Source organism: Penicillium concentricum (genome assembly GCF_028827145.1).
Source record: "Penicillium concentricum strain IBT 3081 chromosome Unknown utg000002l_segment0_segment0, whole genome shotgun sequence".
Lineage (NCBI taxonomy): Eukaryota > Fungi > Ascomycota > Eurotiomycetes > Eurotiales > Aspergillaceae > Penicillium > Penicillium concentricum.
This window is the reverse complement of record NW_026622755.1, coordinates 10758591-10774023: the sequence shown is the minus strand read 5'-3', so window position 1 is coordinate 10774023 and position 15433 is coordinate 10758591. Positions and strand designations below refer to the sequence as shown.

At 50.0% G+C, this 15433-nt stretch overlaps 5 protein-coding genes across 5 annotated transcripts; 1 reads left to right on the top strand and 4 right to left on the bottom strand.

The window, feature by feature from the left end:
- Positions 1 to 350: 350 nt before the first annotated feature.
- On the bottom strand, positions 351 to 2777 carry N7517_007814 (peptidase family M20/M25/M40 protein; the record flags this gene model as incomplete). The annotated part of the gene is made up of 1 exon (XM_056725544.1): positions 351 to 2777. The coding sequence occupies one exon, from the start codon at positions 2775 to 2777 to the stop codon at positions 351 to 353; it is 2427 nt and encodes an 808-aa protein (XP_056581794.1).
- A 425-nt stretch (positions 2778 to 3202) lies between these two features.
- Positions 3203 to 3835, bottom strand: N7517_007813 (4a-hydroxytetrahydrobiopterin dehydratase; the record flags this gene model as incomplete). Its single annotated transcript, XM_056725543.1, has 3 exons — positions 3203 to 3346; positions 3415 to 3477; positions 3569 to 3835. The coding sequence occupies 3 exons, from the start codon at positions 3833 to 3835 to the stop codon at positions 3203 to 3205; spliced, it is 474 nt and encodes a 157-aa protein (XP_056581793.1).
- A 1834-nt stretch (positions 3836 to 5669) lies between these two features.
- On the bottom strand, positions 5670 to 7551 carry N7517_007812 (uncharacterized protein; the record flags this gene model as incomplete). The annotated part of the gene is made up of 3 exons (XM_056725542.1): positions 5670 to 5977; positions 6031 to 6075; positions 6129 to 7551. The coding sequence occupies 3 exons, from the start codon at positions 7549 to 7551 to the stop codon at positions 5670 to 5672; spliced, it is 1776 nt and encodes a 591-aa protein (XP_056581792.1).
- A 1930-nt stretch (positions 7552 to 9481) lies between these two features.
- On the top strand, positions 9482 to 10589 carry N7517_007811 (uncharacterized protein; the record flags this gene model as incomplete). The annotated part of the gene is made up of 4 exons (XM_056725541.1): positions 9482 to 9889; positions 9955 to 10085; positions 10166 to 10350; positions 10453 to 10589. 4 exons carry the CDS (start codon positions 9482 to 9484, stop codon positions 10587 to 10589), a joined length of 861 nt encoding a protein of 286 aa, XP_056581791.1.
- Positions 10590 to 12873: 2284 nt separating this feature from the next.
- N7517_007810 (carnitine O-acetyltransferase CAT2) lies at positions 12874 to 15008 on the bottom strand (the record flags this gene model as incomplete). Its single annotated transcript, XM_056725540.1, has 4 exons — positions 12874 to 13006; positions 13057 to 14719; positions 14809 to 14854; positions 14928 to 15008. The coding sequence occupies 4 exons, from the start codon at positions 15006 to 15008 to the stop codon at positions 12874 to 12876; spliced, it is 1923 nt and encodes a 640-aa protein (XP_056581790.1).
- Between the last annotated feature and the right edge of the window lie 425 nt (positions 15009 to 15433).

Genomic DNA, 15433 nt, shown 5'->3' with positions numbered 1-15433 from the left:
GGAGAGAAGAGAGAAGCTTGCAATGCAAAATAAGAAAATAAGATAAGTCGGGGTATATACAAGAGCAAATGTCAATAGAAACACAATCGGAACGAAGAGAAGTAATGTATATATATAGACAAAGAGGAACTGAGGTATGCACGCAGGGGTTGGTATCACCAATGCGCACAATGAGAGAATGGATATGATAGGCTCAGTTATGCATATATGCAAAAGGGGTATTTGCTGCTGAGTGGCCCAAATGCCAGATATAGTAATGACGGATGCGAGAAAGGAAAGAGGGTATAGGAGTATTGTTAGAGCGAGGTGGAGTGTCATGGATGTGATGTTAAGTCACAGCAGGGGAGGAGTTAGACCATGGGAGTCTGAACCTTGATCAGTTTCGAATATCGCGGATTTCGTGGGACATTGGTTGCTGGCTCATTGGTTACGGAATCGACACCGCTCTTCCGATCTTCGACGTGATCCCGCACTGACCCGGATCCATAGAATCGTTCCGTTGGGGACGTTGCAGAGAAGGGGGATAGCATCTGTGGCGCGGTAGTGTCGGTGGAAGGAAGAGGGGGAGTGGTATTGGCGATAGGAGGAGCGGGCGAGGGGAGCTTAGGGAGTGGGCAGTTGGGCGGTGGTGCAGATGGAGGCCCGATTGTTAAACCAATACCGGGCATGCTCTTGCGGCGCGACATGCTTAGATGAGTTTGATTGTCGGGGTTCACAGTGGAGACTCTCTTGCGCGGTATTGGTTCTACCGGCGGCGGTATAGGTTGGACCTGGGTTGAATTGACGCTTTTACGACCCAGGACAGGGCGGCCAACTAGGCTGAGTGGACGGGAAGATGCTCTGGGATCAGGTAGGGGGCCTGTAGGAGGGGCTGTTCTGGGCGTTCGAGAGAAGTTTTGGGCATTCTGTGCTGAACGGACGGTTTTGGCCAGGGCATCTTCTGAATTGGAGGGTCGTAGTACGCGCCTGGGCTCCGATGAATCCGTGTAGCGTGAGCTGGCGACGCTGAATGTCGGAGATTGCGGAGGAGATGCAAAAGCGAAAATATTTGGGTCGGTCTCAGCACGGTGTGCAAAGCCGTTGATTGATGAAGGAGGGGAGGCATGAGGGACGGGGGTCGGCCCAGATCTCGGAACGAATTTCTTGCTAAACGAGGGGACACTGAAATTAGGCGCTGGAGGCGAAGCACAGCGGATGTGAGTTTCGGGAACAGGTGGTTGGTGATTCGGTTGTGGCTCCTCTGTGAAGTCGGTAATGGGGGGAGGCTGATGTGGCATGGGCATATATAAGGATTGTCGCTCATGACTAGAAGGCGGCGGGCTACGCGTGTAGATTCGGTCAAGATCTTCCGGCAGAGGCTCGTCAGACCTGAAAGCGCCGGCGCCTATCGGCGGCGAGTTGGGTATACTCGAAGAAGTAAGTGACGAAGAACGAATGTCAGACCCGATAGAAGCAGAGCCATTGGTAGGATTTGTGGCCTCGGTTCGGCCAGTCGACACCGATCCAGATCGGGATTCGATTAGTGAACGACGATTAATCGACACATATGAGCTGCGGCGACATGGCCATGCTGTACCGACAGCCTGGCCATCTTCCTCCTTGGTGGGTGATTGGAGGGTCTGAGGTTGGAGGAAAAGACTGGAAATGCGATGGGGATCTTTCTTCACCATTTGGCGAACGTTCGATTTGGACCGCAGTTGAGGCATCGTGTCTTCATCCGACTGCTTCTCTTGCGTGAATTTGCGCCCTCCCCGTTTTTCGATCTCAGCTCTAACAGCGGCCAACCAACCGATCATAGCATCGGGGTTGTCGAACACTAGAAGAAAGTTGCGCGAAAACCGCCGGGGATTATGTTTGTGGAAGCCAAAGCGCGAGAATCGAGGCTTGGGGGCCTCCGGTACGGCGGAATCATCATCTGTCGGATTGTGAGAGACCTGGACTACCCAATGTTTCCCAGGAATAGCATCACTAGCAAATGCGACAGAGTTGGGTCCTAGCAGCAGCATCCTCTCCGGAAGACGGTCGTGCTTTCCTTCGCCTGCATATTGGAGGATGTAACCCGTAGTTGCCAGGACATATATTTTCTGAGTCCATTCCACCTTGTTAATGGTACCAGATAGTGTCCGGAGATGCTTCCTTTGCCTTTGCTCCCGCTTTTTACGAGCGGCATCGGCGGCCTCGTTCTGCTCCAACGGATTGATAGGGTTGTCATCGGTAGAGCTCCTGGCGGTTGTGGCGTGCAGGCGCAAGATGGAATCCGCAGAGAGAGCAGGCGCCGGGAGGCAGTCATGCTTGGTGGATTGGGGATAGGCCTGGAACAATGGTGGAGGCTTCCAGCCATACTGTTCCTGGTTCGCATGTTTGGGATCGAGTTTCGGACGGGAGGCCCTCAAGTTTGCGCGTGATGGTTCTGTCGGGGAGGTAACGGTGGGATTGGAGTCTATAGTGCCGGGGCTCGTGATAGAGGGCGACATGGGGGTTTCCCAGAGAATGGCAGTTTGAGGTTCCGGCTGTGTCTCTATAATCTCCTCTAATTTGGGGTCGGCGCGCGAAGACTTATGACCAAAGAGATTGCGCAGACTCGTTTTAGAAGATTGCCGTTTAACGGGGCCCTGGGCCTGGAGCGGAATGGGACTTTCTGATCCATTGGTGCTGGGGTACTCGGTTGGCCGAGGGCGATGTAGCCGTTTTTGAGCAGCTGGTCGACTGAAATTGGTTTGTAAGGGCGCAAGTCGATGCCCTCTGCGTTCGCCAATTGATGGCTGATCTGGATTCATTGTCGAGCGTACTCAAGACAGCTCACACCTCAAAACAGTTCAAGACTTGGGACTTTAGGGCGTTCAGCGCATTGGAGAAAAGGAGCGACAGGGTTTAATAAAGTAGGCAATGATCATCGAAAGGGAACGTGGGCATGGACTGATTCGACGTCATGGCAGGTCCATCAGAAAATAGCCGTTGAAATAGATCTATAAATATAAAGGAGAGATTGAGATCGAAATCGGAATTGAAATCGAAATCGAGGAACGACCCTTTCGGGAGAGAAAACATCCAGAGAGAAGAAAAAAAAAAAAACAAGCAGGATTTCAAGGGGAAATTCGCATTCAGACTAGTTCCAACTGCCAGTGGGGGGATCTACTGGTGATAGTGTCGAGGGGCCAGACCGGGGGATAAAGAAACATGCGAAAGTCTCAAAATCGAGACTTTAGGCACATTTTAGTCCTTGACCAGGATCAACAGCACCCATCAGACCAGCTCCTTGATCACAATGCTGGGCCATTGTAACATCTTTTTGTGTGAATCCGCGTGGGCGATGGGTTGTCCAGTGCACATCGACTGAGCCAATCCGCTAACGAGATGTCAGCCTTAATTTATTTTTATGATCCAGGCACCGATAAATCAAAACGTCCCACTTACCACAGTCATGGTGGGATGATGTTTCTTGGATGCACTCTCGGCCGCAATCATATTAACAAATGCCTCCATATTGTCAGTCTAGTCCTAAGAAGTAGAAGCAGCTCCAGTCCCAGACCAGTTCAGAAAAATAAAATAAAAAAAATAATGAACTCACCACAGCCTTGAAATAACTCTTAAAATGAAACGTCTTGGTAATCCCCATCCCGTCTCCATCCTTTGCCCAGCCCTGCTTCAATAAAGCATCGGCGTCTCGGGCAAGTTGGTGGGTATCCTCGCCCTCGGCGAACTGAAACGCGCTGGATGCCATTCTCGGGAATGGGCGCGTGAGCGGGAACGCGGGTGCGCGCAGGCTAGAGAGTCGCGTGAGAGGTTGGGTATTTGTGCGTCGCGCACAGAGGCGCATGGAAGTAAGACAATTCATTTCTATGTGGTGTGATAAAAGAGGACCTCGGGAGGGGAGAGCTCAAATGTTGAGGCGCACGGGCCAAGGAGTATCTTATCGGAATTATATGGCTGAGACCTCAATGCTATTCTTGTTCATATGTCTTATTTCTTGGATATTTGGCATAGAACTGCTTATTCCAAATCTATGCATCTTGCCCAGGTTGAAATGTTGAAATGCAGGTATGCCTTATAGATTCCTCCCAACTTACCTCGATAATTTACCAGACAGAAGCTTCCCTCGGCTATTCATATACATTTCAAGGGTATCCTAGTCCTTTTATGAAGTATCTTCATCGCCCAAATTACTTCGGAACGCGAAGAGATACTAGAACGATAATACCTTTAGCCCCTTACCCCTTGTAAGTACACACCTTATGTATGTGCATACATAGGTATGCTTTGCTCCGAATGAAGCCATCTTCCTAAGCGTTATACGGTGAATATTCATGTTGCTACAATGAAATGTGATGTTCCCTTCACAAAATTGTTAATGAAGGAGCCCGAGTCAATTTATGTTAGCTGATATATGCAATACATACTATGCAGAGCAAAGCAGAGAATATTCTTCTAGCTTACTCCATGGCTAAAGTGTTACAAACGTAATGCAGTAGGCCATCAATGCCACAGGCATTGTTTATAGCTTGTTTCAGCTAGAGAATGTCATCCACTATGTTTGATTCTCCCTCTGCGTAGTCAGGCAGAAAAAGGATCAGGGGACTACAGGTGTCAAGGAGATGCTTATGTCAGGTGAATGTGGGACAAAGCACTTCAAGGGAGATGGATATCTCCATATAAATCCCGGGAGCTGCCGAGTATTCTTATTTCCATCTCAAATACAATGACATTACCCATAAATGGCTCCAACCTGTCTCAATACATCCCCAACTACCTACATGTGCATTTGTAGAATGTAACCGGCTCACGACGGAAGCCCATATCTACATATGCAATATACAACCTTGGAAAGAAGCTTAGAAAGAAGCTTGGAAAGTGATCGAGTCATATTAAACTACATTTAACATTCAGCACTAACCCCAAGCAGTGCCGAGTTATCGGGGGTTACTTCCGAGAAGCCGAGACAAAGCCACAATCCCCCCGATGTGACCTAAGCGTCGGGACCGATAGCGATTCACGGCTATACTAGAAGCGGGTTGTTCAAACCAAAGACTCTCGGCTTCATTGACTATCTCCCGTGGCCGAAACCGGATAGAGATCGGCCCAGACTCTTGGCAAGAATGCCCGGGATGGCCTAATATTGTACTGTATTAATGATGTACCAATTCAAACTCGATATACTCGTAGTTCTCGTATTGTCCAAGTAATATCTACCCTTTAGAGATTGTAAATCGTTGGTTCAAGAGAAATCAAATGTTACCATCCTCACTACATTGCATATACTAACATACTAATAGCCAGAAAGCAATTCGTTCAGCGAATAATAATGGTATAATTCATAACTGGTATCGCTTCGCGAGAACCCATAGCATACATGACGCCCCGCAGATCGTAAATCTTGTCTTTCGAGTCAAAGCAAGCACAGAAAAGCAAAAGACAATTAGTTTTAAGAACCCGCGCCTATCATACTTGAAGTGTATAGCAACGGAAAGCCACAGACCGGGAGTGGGATATCCACCGAGCGTCGGGAGCAAGAATTAGAGCCAGCCACGCACAGCGTAGGATTGATGCGGATGGAAACATGCTCGGAGAAGAAATATGAAGATGCCCATATATTCCTATGACAGTGATTTCAGTCCCATCACTACTCCCACTGGATTTGGGTATTCATGGCAAAAAGATAAAACAAACAGCGATCAATGGTTGACGTGGACGTTGACGATGTTGATGCTGTTGCGGCGAGAGTTGGCACGCGAGTTCGCCTGAGAATTGACCCGGGAGTTTCCTCGGCTGCCGATGATTGGGCGGATGCGGAGGTCTTGCTGGGAGCGCACATAGGAATTGAGGCGAGATACTGGAACAATCTTGGAACCCCGTCGGCTCTCGACCTGCATTTGGTGTCGAGCATCCTCGAGCTGCTGGGCAAATGGAGAACGCTTGCGCAATGCTGGGCCCTTCCAGTAAATGATATAGACTGCAATGACAAGTGGAATGGAGATACAGACTATAAAAACGTTAGACCGATGGCTCATGGAGAAAGATAGGGGATAGACATACAGAGAATGGTCGAGGCGTATTCAAGATGGTACTTGCCACCGATGTCTATCAAAAATCGTTAGTATAGGAATGCGAGAATATATTGCATATGAACTTACTCGTGAAGAACGGCGTGGCGGGAATAGTGAGAACACCAGCAAGGAAGTCTCGCGACCATCCATTGCCACCGGTCGCAGACGCAGAGTATGGTCCGTAGGCACAGATCATATAGTCGATCGTGGCCATGTAAATAGCATAATTGGCAATACCGATGATGGCAGCAAAGATCATGGATCCAATCCAGTGGCACTGGGGCAAACTGGTCCAGGCGAATCCGATCAGACCAATGGGTAGACAGGGGACCGTATACAGCAGCCACCACAAGCGAGACTCATACTGTGCCCGTTCGCTGTCCGGGTGGTCGAGGCGCTCTTTGACGTTGCGTTTGATGACCGGGAAGAAGGAGAACCACGCGATGAAGTAGCCAACCAAGATTGGGATGAAGGCCAGACCCTTCTGCCAGGTGTTGAAGCCCCACTGGCCGTACACAAGGGAGAGCGACTGGATGAACATGAAAATCAGAGCATCACTGAAACCACTGAGCAGAGAAAGCACCAGTACAATGGGCTCAGTCAGGAACATCTTGAAGGGACGAATCCAGGTCGCCATAAGCTCACGAGGTGGGAAACGCTGGCGGAACGACACTCCCTCGGTAGGACCGTAGATGTGGGGGTTTTCGCCGGTCTTGCGCATATTTTTGGCAATCCGATCCATCATCACAGTAGTTCTGGTTTCGGGGACGAACAGGTAGTGGGCCACTTGCACGAAACCACCGAAGATCAACTGGATCCAGATATTCCACCTCCATGGCAGGAAAGCTTCGACGAAGCCACCAACCACTGGACCAAGGACAGATCCACCAACCGACGAGAACACGACAGCGGCCACGGCGTATTGTTGCGCATCGGGTTCCCACAGATCGGCAATCATTCCTAGGGTAACGGAACCACCAGCGGATGAGAGACCGCCGAGGGCACGACCGACCATGATGGAGGCGAAGTTGGGCGCCAGAGCCACGGGGAGTTGAAAGACGTTGACCAGGAAGAGAGATGCCTGGAGAATGGGCTTACGACCCAGCTCCTCACTCCATGGTGCCCAGAGTTCACAACCGAAAGCATATAGAACCAAGAAGATCATGGCACCACAGCGCGCAGCCTGCATGGAGACACCGAATTCCTCTGAGATTCCCGTGGCGGCATTTGAATAGAGTGATGTGTTGAAGTTCATGGATGTTTGGACGAGGAAGATGACGGAGATAATGGTCCACTTCTTCTTTTCAGAGAATGAATATCCTAGTCGATCGTAGCACATGTCCTCAGTGAGCTCGAGCTCGGCCGAAGGTGAGTCCAATGCCTCTTCGAGCTGGTCATCTTCCTCCAACTTTTCAGTAGCGGCATTGACGACGGCTTGGGCGTGGGCAGCTTCTGCAGCTTGCACGGTATCCCGTGGAGGGATACCGGGCTTCTCGGGGTTGATCGTCATTGTTGTGATGTAGAAGTATAGGGTAAACTGGTATCAAGACCAGTGATCGAAGTAGAAACCCCAAGAAATGAGGGTACAAGTAGTATGGAGAAGTTCAATATAGAGAGAGAGAGAAAGGGAAAGAGGAAAGAGGAAAATCGAGCAATTAAATACAAAAAGGAAAAAAAAAGGCAAGAGCCAAATGCAGCAAAGACAAGGTTTCCAGGGTTCACCTCTGGTCAGTACATTTCCAGTACATTTCCAGTACAATTCAGTACAGTGTTTTTGCATGTCACTTTTCCACGTTTTTTTGTGATCGGCCAGTGATATTCTGTTAATTTTCATCTCTTTTTTTACTTGAATTTCCCTGGTACTTACCCTAACGGGATGCCGATATTCCCCAATCGGTCCCCACTTTTCTCTCCAGACTCCAGAGTCTCCAGACTTTCTTTTCTCCAGTATACTAGTACATATCCATAAAAGAAATTTGATCCTAATCTCCTACTAAAATAAAATACAAAAAAAAAAGAAAGAGTATGGTTCAATGTTCCCAAAGTACACCGGAATAGGAAGCTCGCATTGGGGTAGTCAGACCCACATAGAAATGTACGGTCTCCCCATCTCCAGTCTGGAACTTCCCCGTTGCCGCACTGGGCCGAAAGATATGTCCGTTTCGAGTTTTCAATTGCAACATCAAGTTCTACTCCACAAGATCGGGATATCAAACCCCATGTGCCCCGCGAAGTAAGGAGTAATATTGCCGACCGTGCATGCCCAGGTGGTTCTCCTGCGATGGAAATTTATGTACATCTAAAATGATAAAGGGGGAGAAAAAAAAGAATATTTATAAAAAAACATCCATGGGTCTCAAACTTGATCCCGTTAAAACAAGAGATTGCCAAGTCGCCCATTACTTGCCTTCGTTGTAAGTGACGTCAAGGTCCAGGACAGGTACGGTTAAAGGGGACTAAGCACTTGGGGAAATCGCTATGGCGGTCTATATTACGGGCGTGGCGTTCGGGCGTCATATTGGGGAGGGCTCGGACTACGCTTACCCTGTGGCTTATGATCGACCGAGCATTGCTTGGTATTTTTTTCTCTCTTTATAATGCCGGATTATCAAATCCTATCGGCAAAAAAAAAACTTATTCGGCGATCTTCCGACTATGCGTTCCAGAACGCTGTGTCGAAGGCTGTCAATTACGTACTTGTCAACCACACTACGCGGTTAGATGAACCGAATCCCTTGCAGAGCACCTAGCCCTTTGGTTTTGCGGACTGTTACATTTCCCCATCCTGTTACATTTCCCCATGATTACATGTTCACCGCCATTGCCCACTGGGGTAAAAACACCAAAGGTTTGTCTCGAGTCACATCGACGGCTTCCAAGGGATAAACGTCCGGAAATAACCCCCCCATCGCACGTCCCCCGTCCCCCGAACCCGGACGCTGGTACATTCCTGTGGCAAATCACATCGCTGGGATCGACAAAATCGTATCTGGAGTGCCACGCGACCCTTGGATGATCTTTGCGGCGATCCTATACCCGGAATTTGTTTACATGTTCATAATATAAACTCTTGGAACTTGTAACTTGGTGCGCCACTCGGAGAAACCGGCGTCCCCTCTGACCCTGCGCGCAACCAGGGGCCAAGATGTGATTTGCTGTGGTTCGACCTAAGTCCGTCTAGCCTGGCCCATGTTCCGGAAGAATCCTATAAGCCCCGAGAGAAATAATCTTGAGTCGTATGTTGTACATGTTCGGGGTGTAAGACTCGATGTGAGCTAGAGCATTCCATATGCAGTAGCCTCAGGCCGGAATCACTACAAACGGCTTTTATATCACGTGGCTGACCCCGCGAAAAGAAGTGATGAGTCATCAGATCATCACGGGATGCCTCACGTCACAGATTAGAGCTTCTAGTCAACATCCTACGCAGTTATTAGAAGATGCCCCCGGATCTGAATTCCCTTCCTCCATCTCGCTCATCTTCAACCTCCTCCTCCATTCCACGTAACATGTCCGCTCCTGGAACTGGGCCGCCCGTGAACCCGAACACCGCCTCACCACGGCCCTCCCGTGGCTCGAGCATAGGTCGACTATCGGTATCCGAGCGACGTCGATCTAATGCCGGCATGAATCTGAACCTTAGCGAGATGGGTACTGGTCAAGGAGTTAGCGAGTTGCCCGCATCAGACCACCACCATCGCAGCTCGATCGGACATGCATTCCGCACAGCCAGCCCGTCGAGCCATGGTGGAAGCCCCATCTTCGCGACTGCAGATCCCCATCACCAGCGCGCGCCATCTTTGGGAGAGTTACACCAAGAGTTGGAGCAAGAACAGGAAGCACAAGTGGTGGGTTGATCCTTATCTCTGGAAGCCTTGTAGTAAGCTAACCAAGTAACCTCGATGGAATGTAGAACCGTCTTCTTCAGATGATCCGCAGCCAGCAGGCCCAGTTACAACAATACCAGCAGCAACAGACCCCGCAATCATCTGCTGCAATCGACGATACAACCCCGGCCTCTGAACGGTCGACTTTCTTCCCCCCGTCCCGGCACCAGCCCCAGCCGGGAACAGATTATCAATCTCATCTTCATTTTCAAACCGCCGAAACTCACGACCTTCAAGTCAAGCAACGTCACCGAACCTGCGGCCGCTAGACTCGCGTGGAGCGGAGGGCGTGGAGCCATTCCCGGGGTTGCGGGATAGTCCCTCTCGGCGCGGCAGCCGGGACGAGAGTGCATTTTACCAAGCCGAAGCGAGCTCGCTAAGCCGAGAGAACGTGCTCCTGCGGCAGCGGATTCGGGAACTAGGTAAGAAAATCCCTGGGTTAGCGTTTTTAGCCTATTTCTACCGAGTAACCCCACCCCGAGAGTGGATCTCGATTTAAGCGCGTATACTAATTTCCTCCACAGAGAGACAAATTAGCGGCTTGACGACTTCCCAGAGCGCGTCCTCTGCAACAACTACTTCGGGCAGTGCCTCCGGGCAAGCGGGGACCGCGACTGCGGACCCGCCTGCCGTGAGTTCAACCCGAGACGGCAAAGACTGAAAACACATTCAGCACGAGTCTCGGCCCGTTGAAATGACCCCCATGACCCCCACAGAATATGATACAGACGATAATATCCCGGATCCCTTGTTCAATACTCGACGATGCAATACCTGGAGAATGACCACAGAAAACCCCTCAACCCTTCAGCAACGGACGTTGCGTGATTTTGCGATCTTGGCGTCTAGATTTTCGTGGTCATCGAGTCTTATGAATTCCGATATCCCATCTTTCGAGAACGGTGTTTGCATTTGTTTGGAATACGCAATATGATTGCGTTTTTCAAAGTTGTAGTTTGATTTACCTTATGCAGGATGTGCTGTTACTAGCAAAACTTCCCATTGGAAGTGTCAGGGTCTCGATATGGAAACCCCGAAATCAATGTAGAAATCCATGACAATACATGTTGACTTCATTCACTGCCTGATAACTAGATACTTAAGAAGCTGAACCTCTGTGAACTACTAAGTCTATTTGGATAAAGTATGATGAGGATATACAACATACGCATGGGAATATCCTCCCTTCAAACCCCTACTTCCATCTAGCATCGATCTCCCTTGTTACACCCTTTGATCAACCACTGCGTACAAAATGGCCCCTTCGTACCTTCAGCTCGAAAGTCGCTATCGTGATCTAGAAGAGATTCGTGATTCCCTTTGGAACTTGGAGGGCCAAGTCCTCACTTATGAGAAGATTGAGCATCTTAGGATCGATTTTCATCACTTGGATATAGATATCGGTGCGACGTCCGATCCAGTGACCCCTTACTTTCTTCCACATCATTTCCTAGTTGTCGTGACATGAGTGGGGATCTCAAGGACTAAATGCTCGAGGTGGGACAGGACCAGGCTAGTTACGGGGAACACCTACAGCGAGTTCTTTCCAGCGGCTCTAAATTTACTATAATAGAGCAAATCCCAGATGCAATGAGGGTACAAAGGGAGGAACTACGAAACACGAAGTATGAGCAAAGCCTGATAACCTTTCATATATCACCGGATTGCAGTGTTATATGGATTCTACAAACAGACCACCAATAAGTCTTACAGAATGGTCCGACTATCAAAGGTTGTGCATAGAAAAGTTTCTTATATAAAGTATGCTTTTCTTTCCTTTTTCTACCGTCTACCTATAAAACCGAAAAGGGGGAGACATATCTCAAAAGACATCCATGTTGTAAAAAGACTATTTGATATTGCTTTTGTCCTTAATAGAGGTCCTGCCTTCCTATAACCCTAACCTTTTGAAAGGAAACATCGCCTCTCCCTCCATTCCCTCTTCGCCCAAATACTCAAACTCGCCACAAAAGTCCAAGCGCAGAGCCTGGAATGCCAGTTCCTACTGCGACATCAGAGAAGATGGTGGAACTAGAAGAGTTGGGATTGCGTGTTGAATTGGTCCATTTTCATCCATTGGCAGCCTCCAATTCACAATTCGGGGAGACCGAATGAGCCTGACGATACTCCTTCGAACACCAGTCGCTACACACGCGTCGGACACGCTACAAGAAGAAGACATGCGGGAAAACCGTAAAAAGCGACCCAGACGAATCAGCTGCTGAACCTCAAACGAGTGAACAGATCAACGAGAAATCGATTGAATCAACTTTCATTCTTCATCAACACTCTTTGTGCCTAAGAGGGAATCTCGACTCGGAATCGTCCAGCGATAGTCCCAGTCAAAGGCAACTCTAGGCAAGGCTTCAATTGTCGCTGCTCATGACGGTCAGCTGAAGTGCTCAAAACCATCCGCTCAAAACCCACCGTCGAGGTGAAGGCATCTATCCTCCCAGCAAGAGCGAAAAAGGTGCGCATGCAAATAGGAATCGAGGTGATATGGATGCTCAAGTGCCACCAAGAACATCAGCAAAAGAAAGGGTGAGAATTTGTCAAAGCATATGCAAGGAAATTGCTGACTTGACATCTTAGATATTTTTGTTCTGCCAACACGGTCACGAAATGTGGTGGGTACTTCAAGAGACACAATAGCTCGTACGATGGAGCGCGAGTCATCCTTTTGCATGCAGCGATCGGACTGAAGGTTCTATGGTTCTATGTGTTGCGCTCTGGAATAGAAAATGTATACAGGAACTATGAATAGACACGTTCTTCGAACCAATTCTAGAAGTAAAACTAGAGACAAATCATGTGTACAATAACAAGGAAGTATAGATACAAGACATTCCAAGTCCAAAACAATATATTCATCTATCAGGCGCTGAAGGAAACAAAAATCCAAAAGCACCAAAAGTAACAAAAAACCGGGTATATGCAAGACACATCTACAGCTTCGGCTTCTCGGCCTGGGCAGCCAGGTCGGGCATGAGGAGGTCACGAAGCTCAGTGGCAGCCTCATTGAGGAAGTGGCTCATGCGCTCAGCACCGAGACGCTTGCAGACGATGTTGAAGTTGAGACTGGAAAGGGTTAGTAATATGTAATGAAAAAAAGGGGTACTGGTGCTTACCTGTTCTCGTTGATCATGTATGCAATTCCGAAACCATCGTCAATAACCTGACTCCATCCGTATCCGTTGAAGTACTCGGAGCTCAGCTGGGAGGTGGAGAGGTACCAAGAGGAAGAGTAGGTGTATGCGGGATCCTGGTAGAGCTCGGGGAGCTTCTCGCCGGGCTGGAGAAGCTTCTTCAGACCGAACAGGTGACGGTCAACACCGTGGCCGGAGCTAGCCTCCTGGGTGTACTTGGTGTGCTGGGCAAGGGCAGCGCGGAAGAGCTTGACGGTATCCTCGCGGGAGGTGGTGTGGTCCTCATGAGCCTTGCAGAAGGCGACGCTTTCGTCGGAGACGGTGCGGGTTGTCTCTGTGCGGCCTTCGGCGTACTTGCGGGTGGAGGCGGACTCGTAGGTGGGACGGTTCTTGCCGTACATCTTGAAGTAGGCCAACTGGATGGTCATCTGGACGAAGGCGTCGGGGCTGCACTTGAACTTCTTAATCAGACCCTTGCCGTAGCCCTGGTAGGCCTGGACGACTAGCTCGTGGGAGCCGATCTGCTTGCGGTGGTACTGGGCTGCGACGTCGATGGCCTCATTGGCGGCGTCGTTCAGCTTGAAGTTGATGGGCTTGGGATCGGCGAGCTGCGAGCGCACAGTCTGGGGGGAGAGGTCGATTTTCTTGTTGAAGATGACGTTGTTGATATAGTCGTTCAGGCGGTGGGTGGGAGTGCCGTCCATCATGCTGTGCTCACCAGTGAAACCAGCGGTACCGTTGTCGTTGACAATGAACTGCAGAGGCTTGTCGAACCAGCGGTTGGAGCCATCACCGTGCCAGTACTGGGAGCAGCGCTCAGCCAGAGTGACCGGGCGGGCATCGTCCAAGCAGAGCACGAAGCCAGCGGACTCAATCTCCTGCAAGGCCAGCTCATTGGCAGGGTCAAGAGAAACGAGGGTCTTGCGAGCAGCAGTCCAGTGATCACGGTCCGCAACAGTCAGCACACCAACGGGGGGTGCGGGCTGTGCGGTCTCGTAGATGCGCTCGAACTGCTTCTCCAACTCAGAGACATTGAGCTGCTGACCGTCCACGACGAGGGGGACCTTGAAGAACTGGTTCTTGCGCACCACCACGATGTGCTGGTTCTCAGCGGCGGCATACTTGCGAGGGAAATCCGCACCCTCGGCGGGGATACGGCAGCAGTTGAACATGTACTGGTAGGAGCTCATGGCCTGAGGCTCCTTGCGGAGGTACTCGGGCTCCAAAGAGCCATCATCGACCTTGGCCTTGAACTCTAGCGCAGCAGTGGTGATGGCAGCGGCGCGCTTGGCGGGGTTGCGACGCTCGCGGTCGTCCCGGTAGGAGTAGAAGTAGGAGACGTAAGGGATGACGGGGTCGCGGTAGCCGAGGTAGGCGGCCTGGTTCCACCACTCGGAGAGCCAGTTCTTGATCTTAGGGTCGGCGGCGCGAGCCAAGAGACGCTTCTGCAGAGACTCACCCTGACCACCGGGACGGACGAATTCCGCCACAGCGTTCTTGGTGCGCTCATACTCGGACTCGGAGACGACAGCGTGAACGGACTTGAGGTACCGACGGCTGGTCTCTTCTAGGGAGGGAACGGGAAGTCTGGGGAGAGATTCTTCGAAACGAAGCATCTTGCCCTTGGAGAGGTCCTCCTTGTACCCTATTCTTTTGTCAGCGTGTCTGATTCTAGTTTCGGTATGGATGGGGCGAGGGATAGCCCGCGTTGCGCCGGGCGCATGTGTTACTCACCCTCTGGGACGGAAGATGCCGTTCGTCGGGGGGCCATTGTGAGAGTCTGTATTCGAGTCAATGGATTGATTCAAGGGGATTTCACAGAAACTCGCAGCATTCGTGACAAAAGAACTTACGGAGCGGGCGAGGAGAGGGTTTGAGGGAAGGCGTTGCCTTGGTAGGGTGGAGAGACGGCTTCGGGCAGAAGCAGTGAACATCCCTTTGGTTATATGAAAGGTTGTTTGGTTTAAGGAGAAAATGAACGTGAAGCTGGGGAGAATAAGAAGACACTTTGGGGAAGATACCGACCTCGGCTGGCGGGGAAGCCGGTAAAACCGGTACGGATGGGTCTCGGTGTATGTATTTCACTCAGTCCCGTTCAAGTTGTTTTTATAAAAAAATAGTGAGAAGACGAGAAATTGAGTTGGAGTTTGAAGGTATCTTAGGCAACTATTTTTTGTGCCTTTTATATAGTATGTTTTATTGTCTTCTTTTTACATATGTAATGGGTTGTGTGTTGACTATATCTGAACTCGGCTTATAAGAAAAGTATATAATACGGAAAATACCAATACCCACCTCGGGATGAGCCTCGGTCCATTTCCCAGTTGATCTTCACAGTCACGAGGGAGACGTGGATATC